The 23,351-nt window shown below is 42.8% G+C and overlaps 3 protein-coding genes across 4 annotated transcripts; 2 read left to right on the forward strand and 1 right to left on the reverse strand.

Moving 5' to 3' along the window:
• The first annotated feature begins 1,140 nt into the window (after nt 1–1,140).
• Nucleotides 1,141–11,426, forward strand: caprin1b (cell cycle associated protein 1b). 2 transcript variants are annotated; one of them, XM_030054100.1, is made up of 18 exons: nt 1,141–1,305; nt 1,933–2,097; nt 2,294–2,356; nt 2,445–2,531; nt 2,633–2,871; nt 2,976–3,058; nt 6,044–6,208; nt 6,315–6,367; nt 6,467–6,550; nt 6,866–7,036; nt 7,115–7,223; nt 7,667–7,728; nt 7,832–7,924; nt 8,911–9,057; nt 9,451–9,604; nt 10,380–10,559; nt 10,665–10,771; nt 10,873–11,426. In XM_030054100.1, exons 2-18 carry the CDS (start codon nt 1,933–1,935, stop codon nt 10,957–10,959), a joined length of 2,049 nt encoding a protein of 682 aa, XP_029909960.1. In that variant the 5' UTR covers nt 1,141–1,305; the 3' UTR covers nt 10,960–11,426. The 2 variants fall into 2 exon arrangements, with proteins under 2 accessions (XP_029909960.1, XP_029909961.1); XM_030054101.1 differs by having other exon boundaries at nt 10,383–10,559.
• A 421-nt stretch (nt 11,427–11,847) lies between these two features.
• Nucleotides 11,848–18,715, forward strand: nat10 (N-acetyltransferase 10). The gene is made up of 29 exons (XM_030054163.1): nt 11,848–11,962; nt 12,084–12,210; nt 12,294–12,385; nt 12,480–12,651; nt 12,742–12,864; nt 12,963–13,024; nt 13,135–13,249; nt 13,332–13,439; nt 13,633–13,766; nt 13,876–13,969; nt 14,076–14,174; nt 14,534–14,670; nt 14,780–14,904; nt 15,138–15,288; nt 15,400–15,496; nt 15,618–15,734; nt 16,143–16,244; nt 16,340–16,414; nt 16,500–16,613; nt 16,713–16,846; nt 16,924–16,972; nt 17,074–17,170; nt 17,282–17,389; nt 17,476–17,648; nt 17,739–17,858; nt 17,999–18,097; nt 18,197–18,270; nt 18,382–18,462; nt 18,547–18,715. Exons 2-29 carry the CDS (start codon nt 12,097–12,099, stop codon nt 18,686–18,688), a joined length of 3,108 nt encoding a protein of 1,035 aa, XP_029910023.1. The 5' UTR covers nt 11,848–11,962; nt 12,084–12,096; the 3' UTR covers nt 18,689–18,715.
• Nucleotides 18,716–19,151: 436 nt separating this feature from the next.
• mapda (N6-Methyl-AMP deaminase) lies at nt 19,152–21,709 on the reverse strand. The gene is made up of 10 exons (XM_030054164.1): nt 21,550–21,709; nt 21,286–21,416; nt 20,926–20,986; nt 20,710–20,797; nt 20,529–20,610; nt 20,271–20,397; nt 20,110–20,190; nt 19,877–20,015; nt 19,501–19,601; nt 19,152–19,369 (listed from the first exon to the last, which is right to left on the reverse strand). Exons 1-10 carry the CDS (start codon nt 21,679–21,681, stop codon nt 19,178–19,180), a joined length of 1,134 nt encoding a protein of 377 aa, XP_029910024.1. The 5' UTR covers nt 21,682–21,709; the 3' UTR covers nt 19,152–19,177.
• Between the last annotated feature and the right edge of the window lie 1,642 nt (nt 21,710–23,351).

The raw sequence follows: 23,351 nt of genomic DNA on the forward strand, positions 1-23,351 counted from the left end.
AAGGAGTTGAGAAAAAAAAATACAGAATACAATTTATAGGCCCCTTTTCTGTAGGTGCATACTGATTGATTGGTGAATGGTGATTTGTGGAACGGGTAGTGATGCAGGTGCACGAGTGATTTCACAGTGATGCAGGTCATTTCTATCAGCTGTGAGCAGATGTTTTGCTTTTGACTACCACAGTGAAGTCAATGGAGTCAGGGCCATGTAAATGACACATGTGAGAAGTGTTGTGCAAAAGAGCCTGAAAAATGTGTGAATCCAATGAAGAGGTATGAACACATTTGCAAAAGAAAACTTCTGCTGTGGTTTGGAGGTGAAGATGACGACAAAGTGGATCCCAGTTTCATTATACTGGAAAAAGCGAATGAAAAAAACTGTAATAGTCTCTGTAGAAACCACTTTTTATACTATATCCACTACTATTACTACTACTACAAATAATAATAATAATTTGTCCAATAACTGATAATGAAAAAAAAAAAGTATTTTTTAATCCCATCAAGGGATTTCTCTTAATCATCATTATTAGTAATAATATAATTTGTATTAATGTTGTTAATATTGTTACCTGTTTATTAGCATCAGCATAACTGATGTTTTGCAATGAAGTAAACAAATAACTAAACCAGTACTAACTGCATGGCTCATGACTTGCAGTGAATAAGTGCAACAGCAGCCTCAGATGGTCTGTCTCATGTTGAACTTGAACTTCACACTCATGTGCCTGCAGGAGACACACACAACAAGCGCAGAATTGTGACTGACAGTGCAATAAGCGTCAGTAGTTGACAGCCTCAGTGTCAGACAGTGCGGCGGAAAGGATGCCATGGTCAGTGTAAAATAAAAACGCATGGCATAGGGATCGAGATAAGATAGCCTAATCAAAGCTAATGATTTTGCAGATTTTCTGCCAAGAGATTGTGCACAGTTATGCCTGTGCACAAACAACAGGCGCGAAATACATCATTACTTTAAAGTATACACATAAATTAAACATAGAAACTAAAATCTTCCATATGTCGCATAAACATGTTTGTTAATTAACTTATAGCCTTGTTCGGTTTCTTTGTTAGTACTTATTTCCGTCAGGCATATCTTCGACGGCTAAAAAGGGACCTTCGCCTTTATAAAGAGTTTCTTCGCCTTTCGAACCGTCTCAGTTGTCGGTGAGGCCGGCGGGGCGGATCCCACACTAGAGTGAAAGAGAAAATAAAGCAACACAATAATACCTGGCTATTTGATTTATTTCGCTCGCAAACTCCCCTGTGGATTAAAAAAAAAAAAAAAAAAAAAAACATAAAGGTGGGTAAATGTGGAGAGGTGTGTGTGTGTTGTGGTGGCTTGACGGCTGGGAGCTAGCCCACGCTGATACACTGACAGGCAAGCTAGCTGTGTGTGTCTGTGCGTGTGTGTGTGTGTGTGTGAAAGAGAGAGAGAGAGAAGATGCTAGCTAAGTCAAGGGTCTGAGCTAGCGTTACTGCGGCCAGGGCCATTTTACCAGCCGACTGGGACAGCCGGCTACCTGAGCCCTGTGGTCTCTAGCAGCTCGGCCACCTCTTGGTGTCGGAAGCCTCTCGGTGTTAGTCACCATTACTGAAAACGCTCTTGTGATTGGCATCGCCTGGTTTAAAGAAATGTGATATGTCATGACTGAATGAGGCTAGAAATCTTGCTATGGCTAACTATCCAGCTGGCAGGAGAAATCAAATCCCCAGCACATTGTGCAATCTGATGCTGTGCCGTCCTTCATCCAACACTGCAATGTTCCTTTGTAACTTTTAATAATGCTTTACACACAGTCTAAAGATTGGCTCAACCCAAACTTCTGATCTAGCCCTAATAATAGTCACAGAATCAGTGTTGTCATTTTCATGTCTTAGGAAATTTCTTCTGTTGCACTATCAGCATTTTCCCCTTTTTAATTCCTAGATGCCCTCAGCGATGAACGGTAACAGGACAGTGCAGTCTGCCAGCCCAGATGTGGGATCCGCTCCAGGGTCAGTGGGCCAGATTTCGCTCGGTGGGCAGTCTGAGGTCCTGAAGCAGGTGCTGGTTGTCATCGAGAAGAAGGCCCGCAACATGGAAAAGAAAAAGGTGAGTGCCGCCGCGGCCGTTTGTTCCTCACTCCCTCAGTCACATCATGTCGGTGTCAAGTGTGAGTGGCAGGTGTCCCGTTCAGAAACGATCAATAGACAAAGCACCAAGGTAAAAACTGAAACGCTGACAGAGTTGTCTGATTAATTCATGTGACGATGTAGCCCCTCATTGTATTTCGGATGTTCTGCTGCAGGGCAAACTGGATGATTATCAAGCCAGGAAGAATAAAGGGGAACGTCTCAATCAGGACCAGCTGGTGGGTACAGAAAAGCCGTCAACATACTCGACATAAATCATTCTGCTGTTAGATTGTCCAGCTTTTTAATTCTCCTTCCTTTTTTCAGGAGGCCCTGTCCAAATACCAGGAAGTCGTCAATAACTTGGAATTTGCCCGGGAGTTGCAGAAGAGCTTCCTTGTATTGGGACAAGATGTAATGATGACTCGGGTCTTCTTTTAAAATGTTCATACAGAACCCTGGAATTTTATCTGTTATAAATTTGACCTAATGTGGCCATTGCCTGTCGCCATCAGATCCAGAAAGCAGTGAAGAAGACTGCACGGCGGGAGCAGCTGCAGCGGGAGGAGGCAGAGCAGAAGAGGTTGAAAACGGTTCTGGAACTGCAGTTCCTCCTGGACCGGCTGGGCGACGACACCGTGCGACAGGAGCTGCGACAGGGAGTTGGGGGCTCCCCGCTGCTCACAGATGCAGACCTCACCGCTCTTGATGAGTTCTACAAGTTAGTGGGGCCAGACCGTGACCAAAACATCAGGTTTGTCAACGCATTATTATCTGGGATGCAAAAGACCCCTTTTTAAAAAAAAAAAAAAAAAAAAAAACAATAAAAGGATGAAAACGGCATTTGTGCACTCGCAGGTTGGCTGACCAGTATGAAGAAGCATCTGTACACCTTTGGGACCTACTGGAAGGGAAGGACAAGGCTGTGGTAGGAACAACATGTAAGTCGAATGTCATGTGGATTCATCTTAGAATACGCAAAGCTCATATTTTTGTTGTGGTTCATTTCTTGTTTTGCCTGATCTTTAGCTCAAGAAATTGTTTTTAAAACAAATTTAGGCTGGCCAAGGGAAATTGATTATTCAAGACAAAGTGTCTTTACTTCCTTGCCTAGCTAGTGGTGAAATGTGGACGGTACATTGAATCAGATGGCTGATGACACAGCAATCAGAAGGCAAACGATTCCTCCAGTTCTTGTTTTGTAGAAGCTGGCTCTAACTCAACTATCACATAATATTTTTGGAAGGATTTGTGCCAGATAATCCCTTGGCTAGGCTTTCTTCAGTAAGGAAGGTAGAGGCTGTGGTGGTGGTAGGTGCCATAGGCAGTACAAGATGAAGGGGTTTGCATTATGCAATAACACAGGCCATAAAACATTCCTAATGTGTAAGTGTAGCACGTGTGCGGCGTTGTGTTAATGCAGCGTGTGTGCAGTGCTGTGATGTGAATAATCAGGGCCTGTGGATATTGGAGTGCTGCATTCTCAGCGGTCTGGCCTTGGGACTCGCACAGACTGCTGCATTCTGCTTGGGGGCTGAGCGCTGTGGGCTTATCCTGACTCAGCAGTGGGGCAGGGTGCCAGTGGCCCTGTCGCCTGTGGTTCCACTGGCCAGCTCTCTGGAGCCACATAAGGATGACCCAGTTCAGTGCAGCGATACCAGCCAACCCTTTGACCTCAGTTGAGAGGTCTTACTTGGTGACTCAGGGCGATATTTATTCAGGCAGCAGCGGACCTCTTGGCCTGAGGTGTTGGCAGCAGGGAAAATGATGTTGACCTGCTTTGCCTGAATCACCAAAAGTGAAAGGGACTGGGTTAGCTGAAGAACTTTCCCCAGTGTTATGGTTTTTTTTTTTTTTTTTTTCCTCCTTCAGTGTTTTCACATATCGGCCAGTTTGAACTCAAAGGCATAAGTATTACAGTGTCACATTTGGAATTGTGACAGTATGTAAGCTCTATGTAAGAAATTCAAGCCATCATATCTATAAACTTGAAGAGTGCAAATCTCCTCCTGGCATATCTCCGCTTTTCTAGTCTATAGGCTTCCCTTTGTGCTGAGCAAATCTTGGGAGATGCTCAGCACCCAGTTGTATTGTCAAAAGCTTTTCGAATTACAAATGAAATTATTATATGATGCAATTATAATACACGACAGTATAAAAAATGTTATGTCAAACTCCCAAAGTCTCCTCATTTTGGCTTTTTTTCACTCTTTGCCAGACGTCATATGGCAAAATTCAAAATTACTGCTAAAGATCTTTCTCTCTCACACACACACTAAAGCGAAGACTGGGAACTGATGCATGAAATAGCGATGGCAGTTCTACATGTCACTTTTTACAGTTGTGAAACATCAGGCCATGTTACCTATTGTACCCCCCTGCTCTGACACTTAGTACAGTGCTGTCATATGTGTGCAAACTCACCCAAGAAGCACAACACGAGTCCTGAATTTTTTCACCTGCAATCAAAGTGAACGCAGACGTAATGGGATTTAAAAAAAAACAAAAAAAAAAAAAAAAACATGAGCGAGCCAGACAGTGAATGAAGTGAGGAAGCAGTTTAGTGACCCAGTAGTATGAGAGGAAAGGAAAAGAGCGGTGGTCAAGCAAGCTTGACGTTGAATGATGTATGACTCTGTAGAGACAGAGCAATGGTAGTCGAGCAAAGTAGACAGAGAAAATGAAGAGAGAGAGCAGAAGTAGTAAAAACAAATTTTTGGAAAAGGTTTTGAATCACCACAACCACAACAGATTTAAGCTGATAGACCCAGTAGATTGTGAGATTAGCCACAGACGCACACACACTCAGGACCAAACACAAGGGTTCAACCAGGGTGACCGTTACAAGTGTCACACTAGTCCACATAGTGTGTGTCAAACTCAAGGCCCACGCCAAATCAGGCCTGTGACACAATTATATCCGGCCCGAGAGATGACTTCTGACTTTCTATTAATACCGGCCCGGTTCCATATTTCCCACCACATGAATGCTACAAACCCCAACATTTACTGTGAAATCCTCCAATATCAGATGCTTGACTTTTTAAATACTTTGGCATATTTTGACCAAATCACTCAATTGATTTAACATAAAAATAGCAGTTTTATTTCTAGTTGCATTTGCGTGCCAGTGATGTACATATATGAGTAAAAACATACAACTGTAGGTTTTTCTATAAAATATCAGTCATATTGTTATTTTTGATTCCTCCTGATAAGACTGGATTCAGGGTAGGCTTGAAGATTCAGTATGCCAGGAAAAAACAGAATGATGCAGTGGACTCTTCATGTTATTTTCTTCTCTAATCGGTTTGGTTTTTAGATAGCCTTGTTTTGTTTTATATAAAGAGATTCGTGGAGAGGAAGGTTAAATGTGAAAATCATGCTTGCGTATGTATCATTTTTATACGAGACATATTTAGATCAAAAGGATGACCACTTTGGGTCAAAAGTGTCAAATAAATATAGACACTGTTTGGCCCTTGAAATGGGTGTGATCAACCACTACAGCCCCTTGTAGTGGTTGAGTCTGAATAGTGACTTTGAACCACACCATCCCTAAGCAAGTGTGGTTGTTGTTGTTGTTGTTGTTTTGTTACCTGATCAGTCATGAGTTTGGCATTATAAGGTTCCGATTTTTTTCAAAACAGAGTTGTCTGCATTTATGATTGTTTTTTTTTGTTTTGTTTTTTTCCCCCACACTTGCAGTCTTCCTTATTACGACTTTAAAGTAATTCACAACAGCATTACAGGAAGCTTTTAAATTTGCAGTTTATATCCTCACAGCTATTTTTTTTTTTAAGGAAAGTACTTAATAGTTTATTCGTTTTTCCAGCTTATTGTTACATAGTAAATACTATGAATGCATGTCTGCTTTAGTTGCTTGAGGTTTTGTTAAATCAAGTGCTCTATTATTTCTCTGCCAGACAAGGCACTGAAAGAGACTTTGGACCAGGTGCTGCAGAGTGGCTACTTTGACAGGGTGCCATCTCACCAAAATGGAGTGTGTGAGGAGGAAGAGGAGGAAGAACAAGCAGCAGCCGCCGCAGTAGTCGAGTCATCAGAAGCAGAGGAGCAGACTGTTGATCCAGGTCATTATCATTCTCCAAAACCCCACACTCTATTTTTAAAATGCTAATTTAATCAAGCAATAAAGACACCAGCACTGCATTCTTTCAATTGTTTTTCTCCTCTCAGAACCTGAAATAATTGAGGAGTACACAGAGCCCGTTGAGATGGAAGCCACAGAGGTGAGATGAGTTCCCCTCTTGCCATTGGGGTCACAGGGTTGATGTTGTTTCTTCAGTGCAGCAATATGCTCATACGTGACGGGCTTTTCTTTTCTCCAGTTTGTAAACAGACAGTTCATTCCAGACGGCACGTACAGCAGCAGTGAGAAGGAGCAGGGGGATGAGTGGACCACAGAAACAGAGGTACACTGCAGGGATGTTTTTAGCTCTCTTTTTTTTTTTCCTCCAGGATTTAAGTTGGCTCTTTCCCTGTTTTGTGTTATTTATAAAGTCACTAAATATTCTGATTTGTTTTACATCCTAAGGTAATCTATGCTCAAACAACCTCTAAAACAAGTGCTTAGATACTTCAGTTTTGCTGAGTCTGGTTACAGTGCTGTCTCATGAGTCACGACAGTCTGGAAGGTTATTTTTCATGGATTTTTTTTTTCTGCTGACAGATATATTTTTATTTTTTTGTATTTTTGTACTCATTTTCCCTCTGTTTTCCACTCTCAGGCAGTCAGTGCCATGCAGCAGCAACCCGTTCAGCCCACTCCACCTCCTGTCCCGCTGGAGACCCACTCGTTGAACTTAGCCACTTCTGCACCGCCCACTGACCCCATGGTCAGGAAGCAGGTAGTGCAAGACCTAATGGCACAGATGCAGGGAACGTACAACTTCATGCAGGTGAGGAGTTGTGCTGGAGATGATCCTTGAGCATACTGTAGAAGTAGAGCACATTGCTGATCGCATCTGCTTTTTCAGGACTCCATGTTAGAGTTTGACGGACAGCCTATCGACCCAGCCATTGTATCTGCCCAGCCCATGAAACCTGCTCAGAACATTGACTTGCCTCAGATGGTGTGTCCTCCAGGTAATTTTTACACATTTAACCTGGTTATCTAACAACTATACGTGGAAAGTCAGCTCTGGGGTGATGTAGGTGGATTGTCTAAATGTCGTTATCAAGATATGAAAATGCATGATACTGATATCTCAAAAGGCAACTATATGGACAATATCAAATTTAGGGTCAGGGTTAGCCTAAGACAGTGATTGGTGTGGTCTGATCCAAAAAATATTTTGTGAAGTAACTGTGTTTTCACCAGCTTGTTGGTATTATTGTGCTGTTTTTTTTTTTTTTTTTTTGAATGCTCAATTGTCACTGTAAAATTTAAAATAAGTGTGAACCCATAGTCATATAGCTATTGAGATATTTGGCAGAAATATTGAGGTATTAAGTTTTGTCCATACCACGCAGCTCCAATTCAAACAGGTTTTGTAGTTCACAAAGGTTTAATGCTCATCTTTTCTCAGTTCATCCAGAGTCCCGGCTATCGCAACCCAGTGCTGTTCCTGTTCAACCTGAGCCCACACAAGTGAGTATTAAAACATGACTGGACAATGCTGAGAGTTACAGCTTACAACTAAGAAATCATTAACGAGAGAACACATTTTAATATCCACATTTCCTGTTTTCAGGTCCCTATCGTTTCTCCCACACCGCCTCCCATGTATCAGACCTCTCACACACCAGATCCCCGGCCTTCCACAGAATCCATTGACCCCATCCAGGTAAAACATTTTGGTGACGGTTCTTGGCTTTTCAGATAGCAACGGTGAGCACTTGCAATGTGCTGTAATGAACAGTCCATCTTTAGCCCTCTCTGGATGGTATTACCAGAGGAGGTCTGATGGTTGGTAATTTTTAACTCAGGACCATGGGAATTTTATCCCATCAGGAATGAACAGGTCAGTGATTGTCTCTGACTACCCCACTAAAAATTCCAGCTGAGATTGCCTACTGTATTTTTAGCTAACTCTGATGTCCTGATATAATGTTAATCCCACTGTGATCATCATCTTGTGTGTCACATAATAAATGATTTGTATACCTGGCATCTCTATTACACAGAAAGATATGAAGCCAATAAAATCATTTTGCCAATTTTGCTTTGCTGTGGGTGGTGTTGTGTGGCACATTCATACCAACTGATCCAAGGATTACCACACTCCCCCAGTAAATTATCTCATTTTCCAGATCACTGAAATACCAACATGCAGGGAAAAAACTAAATCAAATTGCCAGCCTCACCTGGTTTTATTAATGCTGCATGTAGAGGGCCTTTTTTCTCCAAAAAAACAACACAATTTAATCCTTAATTCATGCTAAGGACCTTAGTTATTTGACTGTCAGAACAGTGAAAAAAATATGGGAAATAAATTTCATCAGTCACAGTGCACATATGATAATATATTTTGTAGTTGTATATGCAAAGTTATTTCACTTATTGTAGATTGTTGTGAAGAGTGTTAGCTGTAGAGGGATCTGGCCTATTTGAGTGTCATATTGCCCGGTCGTTGTCAGCATACATCACAACAAACACCATGTTAGTTCTTTAAATGTTGTTAAGAAAAAGTAAAGAGTTTGGAATTAGAAATAAAAAGTATGCATTTCATGAATTTAGTTTAAAAACTTTACAATGCATTAATTGCTGTGTACTTGCTGTGACTAGAAATATAAAAATTGCCTCTAACATGCAGTTTTCCCTCTTCCACAGACCTCCATGTCCTTGTCGTCAGAGCAGCCTCCACCCTCTACGGCTCTCCCCCCTGCCTCTCAGACACAGGTTTTCCAGCCAGTTTCCAAAGCTCCTCACAGCAGTGGCATCAATGTCAACGCAGCACCATTCCAGTCAATGCAGACAGTAAGCCCCTGCACTAATATTTGTGTCCTTGTTTGAATCAGAACTGCTGAACAAATAGTCATACAAGCAAATAATACCTGTGCAAATACCTGTACAAAAGTCATTCTGTCTGAAACTTGCTGTAGGACACAAGGGTCTGGTCGGCCCTATAGATAAAGTTTGCAGCCTTGCTGTCAGTTGACTGAAAATAGAAATGCATTAGCCTCCATAATTGCCACAAGGAATTACTTGTAAAGTCCTTAAATGCCCCCTGATCACGCTGAAATTGTATTGCTTTGTAGTCAAGTGGCTGCATGCAGGAAGTAGTGAGTAATGGATTTAACTTCTAATGAGCCTGTGACCTTTCCTCTGGTTCCAGTTTGAATACAATGTGGCTCTTGTTCTCCCCCTCAGGTGTTCAACCTCAACGCCCCAGTCCCACCAGCTAATGAGACGGAGGCTTTGAACCAGGCCAACCAGTACCAGAACAGCTACAACCAGGGCTTCAGCAGCCAGTCCCAGCATCCTGTGGAGCAGACAGAGATGCAGTCAGAACAACTGCAGTCTGGTGAGCAGAACCGGGCAGAGTTATCATTCACTTGTTGGTTTGGTTACGCACTCACTTGATTATGGCAGGCATGTCCCCCTGACATTAAAGGATTCCAGTTGGACTGTGTGGCATCTTCAGAAAACTGTTATTTAATCCATCACTCCATCCAGCGTACGTATTCCATGTAGAGTGAGAGGAGTAGGTTTTTTTTTTTTTTTCCTGGAGCTAAGAACAGCACAGATTGATGTTTTAGCCTAGAGACTGGAGCAGCAGAAAAAGAGCAGGCTGATATGGTCCAGAGCTAAGAATGGCTTGTTAGTAAGTCAGGAGTGTTCATGTTTTCTCTACCTCCAGAATCTCTCCGGTGCACTCCTTCCTTCATGGTTCACAATGCAGTTGCCTTTACCCATCACCTCCAGCTATAAACTGTGATATATACATATATTCCATTTCCCCATAACAAATAAAGCCTGTTTTGTTTTAGGGTTGTTTTTTTTTTATCTTTCTTTGAATAACAATTTTGGCTAGCAAAACTTGCAGTTTTGTAAAGAAAGTGCCTTGGCATTAACAATATGTGGAAAAATCAGCAAGTTTTATAATGACATGAATGTTTATGGCTTTAATTGGGTGCAGAAAATAGGAAAACAGGAGTTTTGTTGGAGTGGAGTGATTTCAGGAATTTGCAGAGGAGAGCTGAAGTTGATGTTGCTCCACTCCCCTCATACTATGAGTCCGTGTATTTGTGGAGTTTGACTTTTTCCTGTTGCATGGTACCCACCCCTTTGTTTTTTAGTAGTTGGTGCCTTCCATTCCCAAGACCAATCAGGAGGCCATCAGCAGCCTTCGCAGCAAGGCCCGGGCTTCGGCCGGCAGACTCAGTCCTTCTACAGCAGCAGAGGCATGTCCCGCGGTGGCCCCCGCAACGCCAGGGGCATGATCAACGGCTACAGAGGCTCATCTAATGGATTCAGAGGTAAACGCAGCAACCAGAGGCACAGATTGAGTCATTGTTTTCATTGAGAGTTTGAGCTCATGCTATAAAAAGTGCATTGAGACTTTAAATTCTTCACATTTTCAGGTGGTTATGACAGTTATCGCCCTCCCTTCGCCAACACTCCAAACTCGGGATACGGACAGACCCAGTTCAATACACCTCGGGATTACTCAAATGGAAATTATCAGCGGGTATGAAAGATCACTCTGCCTTCTCATGGCCACACTTCATGTTATTTCTTTTCTTTAGGGATAGTTTGTAAAATGTTGTGTGTGTCTGTTTATTCCTCCAGGATGGTTACCAACAGAACTACAAGCGAGGAGCTGGCCAGGGACCCAGAGGAGTGTCTCGAGGCAATACTCAGGCAATGAGATCCTGAAAGGCCTTTTTATATTGACTGTGACTAACTTGCACCACACTGAAAATTCAAAAAATCAAGAATGCATTTGCCCCAGCTCACTTGTTCTTTTTTTATTTTTTTTTTCATCAGTGGTATTTTTTCCTGGCTCTTTAATCAAAGTATGCCTGCTTTGATATTTGGAAATATTAAACATTTTAAGTCTGAACACAAGCTAGCCTGTAAATCCAGTCATGGATAATACACAAGCACGTGTTACGATGTTCCTGTAAACTTGAAAGATTTCATTTAAGTTATTTTTTTGTATAAAATAAGACACCTGCCACTGCTGGTCCAATCCTTGGGAGTATTTCCCCCCTTCTCAGCCCTTTTTCTTTTGTTTGTCATTTTGGTTCTAAAAAGCGTTTTTATTTTCAATGAGCTCCCAGTTCCTTGTTTGTAAATTGATGTTGCTTCAATAGTTTCAATAAAGATGTGTTGCATACCCACGCTTTAGTCTGTTTTATTGCTGTGCAGTTTAGACTTGTCCAAGTTGCATACTAGTCTGTGGTGAAGGGTGCAAAATAAGTCATGTGCTTAAGTTTGAGATGGAAAAACTATCTCAATTTTAATTTGATTGTGTTGCTTTTGACTGCAGTTCAGCTACAGCACAAGATAGATATCTATACTGGACAAGATGTTAAGCATAGACATACAGTGAATATTATACAGTCTTTATTATTGACATAATATTAACCCTTTGCTTAAAAAAGAAGCTAAAATGACAGTGCAGTTGCGCGCATTATTTGTTGCTTCTGCTTTATTTACCATGGATATGAAAACAATCCCATTCAGGCTAATGCGCAGACGGACTTTAGCCCCGTCGCGCGGCTATGACGTCACACCGGGGGGGTCCTTCACTAACTGGTGTCTCCACGTGAGTATCAACAGCATGAAGGCTGGCATGTAAATTTCACTCTTCGTGTGTTACCTTGTTGCATTTGTATGTGGATTCAGCACCAGCGACATTAATCTAAAAGGCGAGGTAAGTGAGTTGCTGTGAACTCCGTGATGCTGTGTAGTTATTTGTCGCTGCGCCTAGTTGATTTTAGTGCTGTTCAGGCGCTTTGCATCATTTTTCACGAATCTGCTGTCACATCTCTCAGAACAAGAGAGACGATGGCAACAGTTCGCAAGAAGGTGGATAACCGGATCCGCGTTCAGATTGAAAATGGGGTCACTCTGCAGCATCGCACCATGTTTGTTGTGGTGGGGGATCGCGGCAGAGACCAGGTACATTTATTGACTTTAAGATGAATTGATTGTGCTTACTATTGCCACAGAAGAGCAAGAACTCTAATGTCTTCCGTCTCCAGGTGGTCATCCTGCATCACATGCTGTCCAAAGCCTCCGTCAGAGCACGACCCTCTGTGCTGTGGTGCTACAAGAAAGACCTTGGCTTCAGCAGGTGACTGTGCACACCCTCCAGAGTCGCTCGCTGGTTAAAACCTGGCTGTGCCATAGATCTGATGCTGATGTTGTGTCACTTTTGTCATGAGCAGCAATCGGAAGAAGCGCATGCGACAGCTCCAGAAGAAGATCAAGACGGGAACCCTCAACCTGAAGCAGGACGACCCGTTTGAGCTCTTCATCGCTGCCACCAACATCCGCTACTGTTACTACAATGAGACACACAAGATCCTGGGAAACACCTACGGCATGTGCGTCTTACAGGTGAGCTCCACACCGACACGGCTGTTTACTGCTGGAAAGTTGATATTGTGTGGTGGTTGTAAGCTTGATGTTTGTCTCGCTGCTGTCCAGGATTTTGAAGCTCTTACTCCCAACCTCCTGGCGAGAACTGTTGAAACCGTTGAAGGAGGCGGTATAGTGGTCATCCTGCTCAGGACAATGAACTCCCTCAAGCAGCTGTACACAATGACCATGGTAAGTCCGTGCCTTGTTCATCTCTATGCTCTTGGAGCTCTTTGGGTTCTCTGTGCAAGACAGCCGACTGAAGATAGCTGTGACTGATTTTCCTCCAGGATGTGCATTCTCGATACAGGACTGAGGCCCATCAGGATGTGGTGGGAAGGTTCAATGAGAGGTTTGTCTTTTTCTGGCTTTTATGGATATTTAAAATATTTCTAATTGATAAAAACAAAGAAAATGTAATCGCATCATAGTATGGTGACGTTTTGTTGCTGTTGTTTGTAGGTTCATCCTGTCTCTTGCCTCCTGCAAGACTTGTGTTGTCATTGACGACCACCTCAACATCCTGCCCATCTCCAGCCACATGGCAAATATCAAGCCTGTTCCTCCTAAGACTCAGGTAGCTTCAAAGCACAAAGCATTAATCACTCGCTTCTTGGTTGCATGTTCACTCCTCGCTGACTGAATCTCCTCTCCTTCAGGAGGACAGTTTGTCTCCGCGAGAGCAGGAGCTGAAGGACCTAAAGGAGTCCCTTCAGGATACTCAGCCTGTGGGTGTGTTAGTGGACAACTGCAAGACCATGGACCAGGTTAGAGGGCTTCACACGCTAGAGACACAGATCTTACTGTTGCTCTTATCCAAGTGACTGAGTGAGGATAATGAAGATAAACTCATGCTTAAATTCCTAGGTCATGAGATGCAGTGGTCAGGATGGTACTCCTGATAGATCTGACACATCGTTCTGTGGTGATGTAATTTGCAATTCCTGTGTTGTTCTCCAGGCAAAGGCAGTGCTGAAGTTCATTGAGGCCATCTCAGAAAAGACCCTGAGGAGCACCGTGGCTCTGACCGCCGCCCGTGGACGAGGCAAATCTGCAGCACTTGGGCTGGCTGTGGCTGGAGCCGTGGCCTTTGGGTAACATATTTTTAAAATCATTCAGACGCCCAATATTTATCTTAGTGTGTTGCTTCGCATTGTTGCTACTGGTGGTGAAGTCCCTGACTTTTTTTTTTTTTTTTTGCAGCTACTCTAATATCTTTGTAACCTCACCGAGCCCAGACAACCTCCACACCATGTTTGAATTCGTCTTCAAAGGCTTTGACGCCCTGCAGTATCAGGTAAAGCTGCCTGGCAGTTGTGTCTGAAACTCTCTGTGTGTTCCTGTCATGAATGCATGCCACTTCATATCTGTTTTTTTTGTTTTGTTTTGTTTTTAATTTGTAGGAGCATCTTGACTATGAAATCATCCAGTCTTTGAATCCAGAGTTCAACAAAGCAGTGGTGCGAGTGAACATCTTCAAAGAGCATCGGCAGACTATTCAGGTAATAGGACCAGACTGATATTATTGTGGTTTTTCTGTCTCAGAATTTTTTTTTGTTGTTTTTATTTTTTGCTTTTTGTTGTTGCATAATTAACCATTTCATTTTTGTTTCATATGGAGTGATATTTTACTTATTTACTGGTCTTTACACTTTGCTTGTTTTTGTATTATTGATAGTGTGGTTTTAATTATTGTGTTTTTACTGTTGCTGTTCACACATGGACCCTAGGAAGATTAGTGACCATTTTCTGGAAGCTGACGAGGATTCAAATAAAGAATAAAGAGTCGTCACTTCCTGTTATAGTGCACAGTGTTATGTAAAATACTCAAGTTTGACCTCTGGTGACCTTTACCCAACAGTACATCCACCCGGGTGATGCAGTGAAACTGGGCCAGGCCGAGCTGCTGGTCATCGATGAGGCTGCTGCCATCCCTCTTCCTTTGGTCAAGAACCTGCTGGGACCTTATCTGGTTTTCATGGCCTCCACGATCAATGGGTTTGTTTGTTTTTTTTCTTTTTTGTTGACAAATACTGTTATGTGGTTGTGTGAATGTGCCAGCATTGATGAGCATGGTGTGTGTTTCTGCTTTCCTTCGTATATGCAGGTATGAGGGTACAGGACGTTCTCTGTCTCTCAAACTGATTCAGCAGTTGAGACAGCAGAGTGCAGACAGCCAGCAGAGCATGTCAGCAGAGAACAGGAGCACAAACACAGCCAGGCTAGCAGCAGGTACGTATCTAAGTCCTCAATGAACCGGATGCCGGCATTGGTATATCCCTGAAATAAGTTTGATTTGACTGTGCCGCTAGAGGATATGGTCATGGGGGTCATCAAAATCAGTAGTGTTCCACCTATGGTTATCTCTGAATGTGAGTGCTTTTTGGGATTTTTTTGTGCTGTGCATAGTGCATTACCAAAGTGGTTATCTTACTAAGCACTGTTGACCTGTCTCCCCTACATAGCTCGCTCTCTCCACGAGGTTTCCTTGCACGAGTCCATTCGGTATGCCGCAGGAGACCCTGTAGAGAAGTGGCTGAATGAGCTTCTCTGTTTGGACTGTCTGAACATTCCCAGGCTAATTTCCGGCTGTCCGCTGCCACAGACCTGTGACCTGTATCCTTTGTTGGCTTTAAAGGACATTCAGCGAAGTTTGAGGGCAGACAGTAGTGAAGTGTAAAGCGAAACAGTCACAGTAATCCGTTGTCCTCAACGCAGCCTGTCCAGATATTACGTGAACCGAGATACACTGTTCTGTTACCACAAAGCATCTGAGGCCTTCCTGCAGAGACTGATGGCTCTTTACGTGGCGTCACACTACAAGGTGAGTTTTTCATCTGCATTCAGACACTTTTACTCTCCCTTCAGGGATCATGATGTCCTACAGACAGCACTGCATCCCCTGACTTTGTATTTTGCTGACTCGGCGCATTCTCTGGCTTCAGAATTCCCCCAACGACCTCCAGATGCTGTCAGACGCCCCGGCCCATCACCTCTTCTGCCTTCTGCCCCCTGTCCCACCCACACAGAACTCTCTCCCCGAGGTCCTGGCTGTGGTGCAGGTAACACTCTAAAATATGTGTGTGCGTGTTTTAAGGAGTGCGACATTCCCTTTGAGTCTATTTGAAAGTGTAAAGCTGGGGTCAGAGTTTTCTCATAGGGCCTCCAAGAATAAAGATGTTCTAATTTTTTTGCTGTTTTTTGGCATCTGCTGTATTTGATAGTGACAACAGAGAAAGGTAGGAAAGGCAGGGTAGAGAGAGGAAATGACATGCAGCAGATTCTGCCTTGTACTTAACTTACACACACACAAACGCTGCCCTAATTTCATGGAGTTTAGTATACCTGTTCTGTGTCCTGTTTTATTTATCCTTGTTTTTAAGTCATTTATCTTCCACTGTATTTTGTGTCACACCTGTTTCTTGACTTGACTCGGGTATATATATAATATACCATCCTTGATCCCTTAGGTGTGTCTGGAGGGTGAAATATCTCGTCAGTCCATCCTCAATAGTCTGTCTCGGGGAAAAAAGGCCTCTGGTGACCTCATTCCCTGGACTGTGTCAGAACAGGTACCAGGTGTTGGCCACAGTGTTTTCTTTCACTAAATTATCACAGCTGATGGTCCCACATTGTTCTCATGGGTCCTCCACTCTGCTGTTTGCAGTTCCAAGACCCAGAGTTTGGAGGTCTCTCCGGAGGCAGAGTGGTGCGAATCGCTGTCAACCCAGACTACCAAGGGGTAAGAACTCATGTTTGCTTCTTAACCACGAGGATGCTCCAGTTTGACTACCCAGTTGTGTTAATGAACCTAACCTGTCCGACAGATGGGCTACGGCTCAAGAGCTCTCCAGCTGCTGCAGATGTATTATGAGGGAAAGTTCCCAACCATGGATGAAAATGGACACACAAACAGTGAGATCACCTCTGTCAGCAGCGAGGTAATGCACATCATCATCCTTTGATAGATTAGATTAAACTTGTAGTAGTTTTTTGAATGTTTGTGACTGATGGTAGCCTTCTTGTCACTGGTTGTCCAGGCTGTCAGTCTTCTGGAGGAGGTCATTACTCCCAGAAAGGAACTCCCTCCTCTGCTGCTGAAGCTGAGCGAGAGAAGGGCAGAGAGACTGGACTATCTAGGAGTCTCCTACGGCCTTACCTCACAGCTGCTCAAGTGAGTGCCCCTAGATATGGAGTGGTCATAAGATTTTTGTTGATCGAGTATAAAATGTGACTTTTCTTTGGTGGCAGGTTCTGGAAGAGAGCCGGTTATACCCCAGTCTATTTAAGACAAACTCCCGTAAGTGTGAAATGTTTTGGTGAAAAAAAAAAAGTGTAGCATTGTTGTGTTTGTTTCTGCACTTTCTGCTGTTGACACACAGTGTACTGCTTGTTGTGTAGAATGACCTGACAGGGGAGCACTCATGTGTGATGCTGAAGGAGCTGAATACAGATGAAGCCCCAGAGCAGGGCCAGTGGTTGTCTGCTTTCTGGAAAGGTGAGCAAGCACAACTGTCAAAAAAACGCTCCTCGCACCACCTCAAGGAAGCTTGTTTGTTTAACCTCAGTAGACTTGACCTTAACAGTTCCTATTTATATTTTTCCGCAGATTTCCGCCGCCGCTTCCTATCTCTTCTCTCCTACCAGTTCAGCAACTTCGGTCCAAGTCTGGCGCTCAACATCCTGCAGAACAAGAATGCCAAGGAGGAGATAACGAGTAAGCCTCCTGTGCTACCCACTCTTACTGATCTAACATCAGCAGCATCTTACCAGACTGACCTGTCTTGTCTCTGACCTCCGCAGGACTCAGCAGCTCTGAACTCGCTGTCCATTTCAGTCCGTACGACTTAAAGCGTCTGGAGCTGTATTCAAGGAGCATGGTGGACTACCACCTCATCATGGACCTGGTGCCAACTGTGGCACGCTTATTTTTCCTCAAGCAGCTGGGCGATCTCTCCCTCTCAGCGGCACAGTGTGTAAGTTTCTCATTATTTCAGTTCTCTGTTATTTGTTACCGTGAAATATCTTTGGGTTCTTAAATGTTGAGGGTCCATGTCTCTGTTTAGGCGTTATTGTTGGGCGTGGGCTTACAGCACAAGTCAGTGGAACAGCTGGAAAAGGAAATTGAACTCCCAAGCTCACAGCTCATGGGCCTCTTTAATCGCCTCATCCGGAAATTTGTGCAAGTGAGTTGACGGCCCTTTTTGAAATCCTGTTGTTTTGGCAAATGTTCAAGATGTTATTGTAAGAAACAATCATTAACCTACCATTAAAACCATAGTGACAACATTAGTCATTATTCTTATAATTGCCTTTGCTACACCAGGTCTTCACCAGCATCCAGGAAAAGGCTATTGAGGCAGAGATGGTGGCGTCTAAAGATGTTTCTATGGAGCCTGCTGCCCTGAGCCTTAATGATGATCTGGTATGTCTTTCTCATCACTTTGTGGGCACATGGGTACATAATATCACCTTGTCCTTGTTCTCTGAAAGAATAAAAATGAATTTGCTTCCCCCTCATTAGAATGAGGCAGCTAAGGAGTTTGAGGAGAGGCACAAGCAGGACATAGAGAAAGTCAAGGAGATGGACCTTGCAGAGTAAGTATGAGGAAGGGACGCCTCCCTTGGTCATTATTTGATAATGGAGTTTGCAGGATAGTTAGAGGTCAGTTTTCTTGGTAGCTGTAATGTTGTATTTTATCAATGCAGGTACAGGATCCGTGGAGACGATGAAGAATGGGACCAGGTGTTGAAGACAGCAGGGAACACGGCTATTGTCAGCATAAAAAGGTACAGTGACACCCAAAATCTATGGAAACAGTGTGTGGTTGAGTGTAGAAATGCATGATTGCAATGCTGTCATCCTCCCAACAGCGGCAAGAAGAGGAAACTAGAAGGGGGAAACCACATAGCAAACCAGGGGGATCCAAAGCAAGGCAAACCGAAAAAGGACATGCAGCATGGCAAATTCAAGAAAAATAGGGACAAGCCAGGCAAATTTGGAAAGAAGCCATGACAGTAAACAGCACTGCACTAACAGGACTGTGTGTGAGTATATAGCAGCACCAACATGCTCTGTAGTTTGGAGAAGACTGAACATCTCCAAAGGAACAAATGGACTCAAGGCAATGAAGAGCACCCCAAAAGACTGTCATTTTTTTTAAATCATTCATTATTTTTATTGTGTCCCAAAGTCACAGAAATTTTCTGTAATATGTGGTGACAAACATGTTTATTATTCTGATGTGTCATACCCTGTGCTGCACTCTGTTTAGCCATGGTTTCCATTACTATTCTGCCTTGTGAAATTTGTAGGCCTACATTAGAAAAGATGGAAAACACTTGGATGTACTACACAGGGATGAATTACTTGTTCATTAAAACATTTTTCCACAGCATCTCTCCCTTATTTAATAGATAGTAAATTAAGTTAAAAACACAAGCAGTTGTTTTTTTAAACTTAGAAAACCTGAGGTATATGACTGGCTTTAGACTCCATTGGACGTCACTGTAACCCTTGAGGCTGTAATTCGATCCACCTCTGTTTCAGCTCCTGTTTGAGGTTCTCTGGTGCGAAGGTACAGTCTATGGCCTGCTGGGAGAGCTTCCATATGGCTTCATGACTGAGGCCAAATGTGGAAGCTGCCAGCTGATATTCCTGAGATAAGTCTGTACAGAACACTCCCTTATCATCAGTCTGTAACACATGAAAGAATACATTTATTAGATTTTTAAAACTGAGGACCACTCAGAAATGGATAATAAATGCCTCTAAAAAGAATCACAGCCTGTGGAAGTGCTGGCCAAGTGCACAGACAGGAAACTTACACAAATCACACATGGGTGTCCCAGCTGGTACCAGTACTGGAAGTGATGTTGGGAGTAACATGGCACAGTTTGTCCTTTCACATTGGACGTTAAGCAAAGTTCTACAAGGAAAGGACAGTTTGGAAACGAGTGACTTGAGGTATTCCATCAAACAGCCAGAAAAGTGTCACTGAACAACTTCTGAAATTTTGTCTATTATTAGCAACCATCCACAGGATTGACTGGATCATTATCCAAAACCTAACATTCAACTTTGTTTCACAGATTCAAATCACAAACACCAGGATATAGCAAAATCTCTTCAACAGTTATCTAATTTATCTTTCAAATGCATCAGGGCAAACCACGAGTGTGTTTATCATTATGTCACTCTTACCCAGCGGTATGTTGTTCTTCACCACTTTGTCAACGAGGCTTTGAGACCCACCCACTTCAGGATGCAAAAAGGTGCCATGGCCAATCCTGTCTGGAGGAAGATTCAACAGCAAATCTGACTCCTCCAACTGGGATGGAACCTGAAACAGATTTTTTTTTTTTTTATTAACATGTCCTGGTCTAATTTAGATAATGTGACTAATGGCAAAAGGTGTCACATTGGTGCGGTCAAACCTCTGAGAGGTGCAGAGCGAGCTTCAGTCCACTGTTTTTGGCCCTCTGTAGTGCAGGAAGTAGATCTCTGCCATGGCCCACCTGAGAATGAGAACCAAGTTGGTTAAAACATGACATACGGGAACATAATAAAGCTAGAAACCCCAAACTGGCTGACGTACCGTTGGATCCCCACTGAGGTCGAGACCCAGAACCAAACCATCAGTGGACAGCATGAATTCCTCCGCCAGCTTCACCGTCTCCATGGCAACCTCTGTCCCATTCCTGCGGTCAACAGCCACCAGAAACCTGAAAATATAGTCACTTTCAGTAACATGCAGTAGTTTTTTTTTGTCTGGTGTTTGATCAGCCTGCTGGAGCAAAACATTATGGCCTTGTATCTTTAAATATACAAGCGATGCATCTTCACGTCCACTTACCTGACATCAATATCCACTCCCTCACTTTTACATTCATGGATGGCTTTGATGACCGTCTCAACATATCTCCTTTTTGTCAATCCTGATAGTTAGACAATAAGATTTAATCCCAATAACTATAAAACAGCTGTTAAAAGGCACATCATGGCATTAGAGTAGGCCCAATCTGGGAGTTCCTTGCCTGTGTTTTTCTCCTCCCTTGGTGTACTCCTCAACTCTAAATATTTGACACCGTCAGCTGCGAACTCCGTGATGACATCTTTAGCTACCTGGAAGGACAAGACAGGGGTACTTGCTCACATATTGAACCTGAGGAGAGACACACACACGCACTTAAAATAAAAATACACTTTTTATTTTTTTCACATGAAGCTAGCTTTTCTCAAACGGTCCTTACCATAAGAATATCCTCCTCTGTGTCCACCAGCTGATGGATGACCTTGAAAACCTGGAAACACCTGCAGACATGCACATGTTGTAGACTGCTGTTTGTTTGTTGTTTACTTTGTCCAGGAAGAACAAGCTTGATTGTGTGAGCTCATTCACTACAGCCTGCGTTACCCTCCCCACATACAGCTCCTCTGCCGCACATCAGAGCACACACAGAGGCCTTTCTATTGGCTCAGACGAGTCTCTGTTAGTGAATGAATGAATGAATGCACGGGCGAACAAACCACTCACAATGTCAGACTGCAGGTTATTCACAGAGCTCAGCTGGCTAAACCGATTCAAACAGCCAAAAGCAAATAATACGCACTCGTCCAGTGTCCTCCTCTGGCCGCTACGAATAGCAGTCATGCTGTGTTCAATGTTGAGATGCGGTTTGCGAGAGATAAGCTTCTCCATGGACTGGAAGCTGACGGATCCATTGAGGTGGGCATGAAGCTCCTGAGTGACATCCAAAACGCTGACGTTAGCATGTAGCAACCTCACTCTTCGAGCACAAACACAATAAACGAGCTTTTTTCCTGAATACCGACTTCCTCTAAAGCTTTTCTGCCATTGTACACTCCTGACTTACCACTTTTGGCAGCTCCCGGTAAAACTTATCAGCCTCATTCTCCATAACAAGTACACAAAAAGCATGAACTAATGTTTGAAGCCCTGAGTGGTCGCCTGGCGCTGACAACCTGCTCGTGTTTTCAGTCTGCATTTCCCAGTGGCACCGGCAAGTGCAGCCAAGAAATGTGTCCTCTCAGAGGCTGCAAAGGTTCCGCCTATCAGAGCGATCGCTCAGCAACACGTGGTGTCGGGGTTAATGCAAAAGGTATTGCTATGTAAAAATAACAATAATTAAACGTTGAGTGAGTAATTGGTGAAAAACAAACAAGACAACAACAACATATTATTTCATTCAAAATCTCGCCCGTCTGTCCAACTCAACATAAAATGAAGTTTTGAGTGAATTTCAAATGTCTTATTATTTTTATTACAGTTTTTTTTTTTTTTTTTGATTGCTTGAACTCATTTTACAAATGCTTTGCTCACTGTGCCAAAACTCTAAACACAACGCAAATAAGACACAACACCTGGAAATAAACCATACACATTTATGGCAAACTGAAACTCAGTCATCAAAACTTAAAAATCCTTTGTCAAAATGCAACTCTGATAACAAAAGGATACACATTTCGATAATATGAACACACTTTCACAGCACCAAGCAACACAATAACATACTTAACACAAAACACTGCAGTTTTTACTGCTTTTCATTTATTTCTTCAAAAAGAATTCTGCAAAGCTCAAAACAGAAATTAAGCATCTTTTCACAGTAATAGCTGTTTCCAAAATAACCAAAAAATAAAAATAAATAAGAAAGGTGTCAACTCTGCCAACTGTATACAGTATATTGTACTTTACAGTACAGTTTTTTTCAATCACTTTTTCCAGTATAATGAAACTGGGATCCACTTTGTCGTCATCTTCACCTCCAAACCACAGCAGAGGTTTTCTTTTGCAAATGTGTTCATACCTTTTCATTGGATTCACACATTTTTCACACTCTTTTGCACCTGCATCTCTATGAAATCACTAGTGCACCTGCATCACTGCCCTTTCCACCAATCACCAATCAGTCAGTATGCACCTACAAAAAAAAGGGCCTATAAATTGTATTCTGTATTTTTTTCAACTCCTTTGAGTTTTTCTGTGTAATACTATATGTGAATTACAGTATTTCAGTTTTTCCATCAACACAGTAAAATTTCACTTCAAAGTCTCTCTGAGTTTGGATGCAGTTCTTTACTGTAAGTTCACATTTGAATGTGTAGCACACAGGAGAACCTTGTTGAAACTGACAGCTGTATTTTGTATTCTGCTGTCAGCTGTGTTACAGTACAGTAGAGCTGACTGAAGGAATCTACTCATTTGGGCAGAAGTTGAGTTGTTTGAGGGAAATATTGGCTTTTGCTACTTGCTTTACAATATGTGACGATGTAAATTGTCAAAAAAATATGACTACCGTACACGCAGGAAAAAGTAAGGTTGAACCTGCTCAGACTGAAAAGGCTGTGTTGCATTCTGGTGTTGAGTATGAAGTGAATGAGTGAGTGGATTAGTTGTATTGGGCGCTGACAAAATGTGCTTTTGCTGCATGTTTGAAATGTTTTGTCATGGTAAGAGCCTTTTGCAAACAAAATGTGTTATTTTGGGAAGAGAGCCTCTCATTAGGCCGATGGATTTACTGTTTTGAAACCAGGGTTTGTGAGTTGACAAACATAAACATACATACATAGTATGTAAAGCAAAAATAAAACAGTACAACAAAATCAAACTACGTACAGCTACAAAATCTCATCCACATCGCATACGACGTCTTCC

This window comes from Myripristis murdjan, chromosome 6, assembly GCF_902150065.1.
Source record: "Myripristis murdjan chromosome 6, fMyrMur1.1, whole genome shotgun sequence".
Taxonomy (NCBI): Eukaryota; Metazoa; Chordata; class Actinopteri; order Holocentriformes; family Holocentridae; genus Myripristis; species Myripristis murdjan.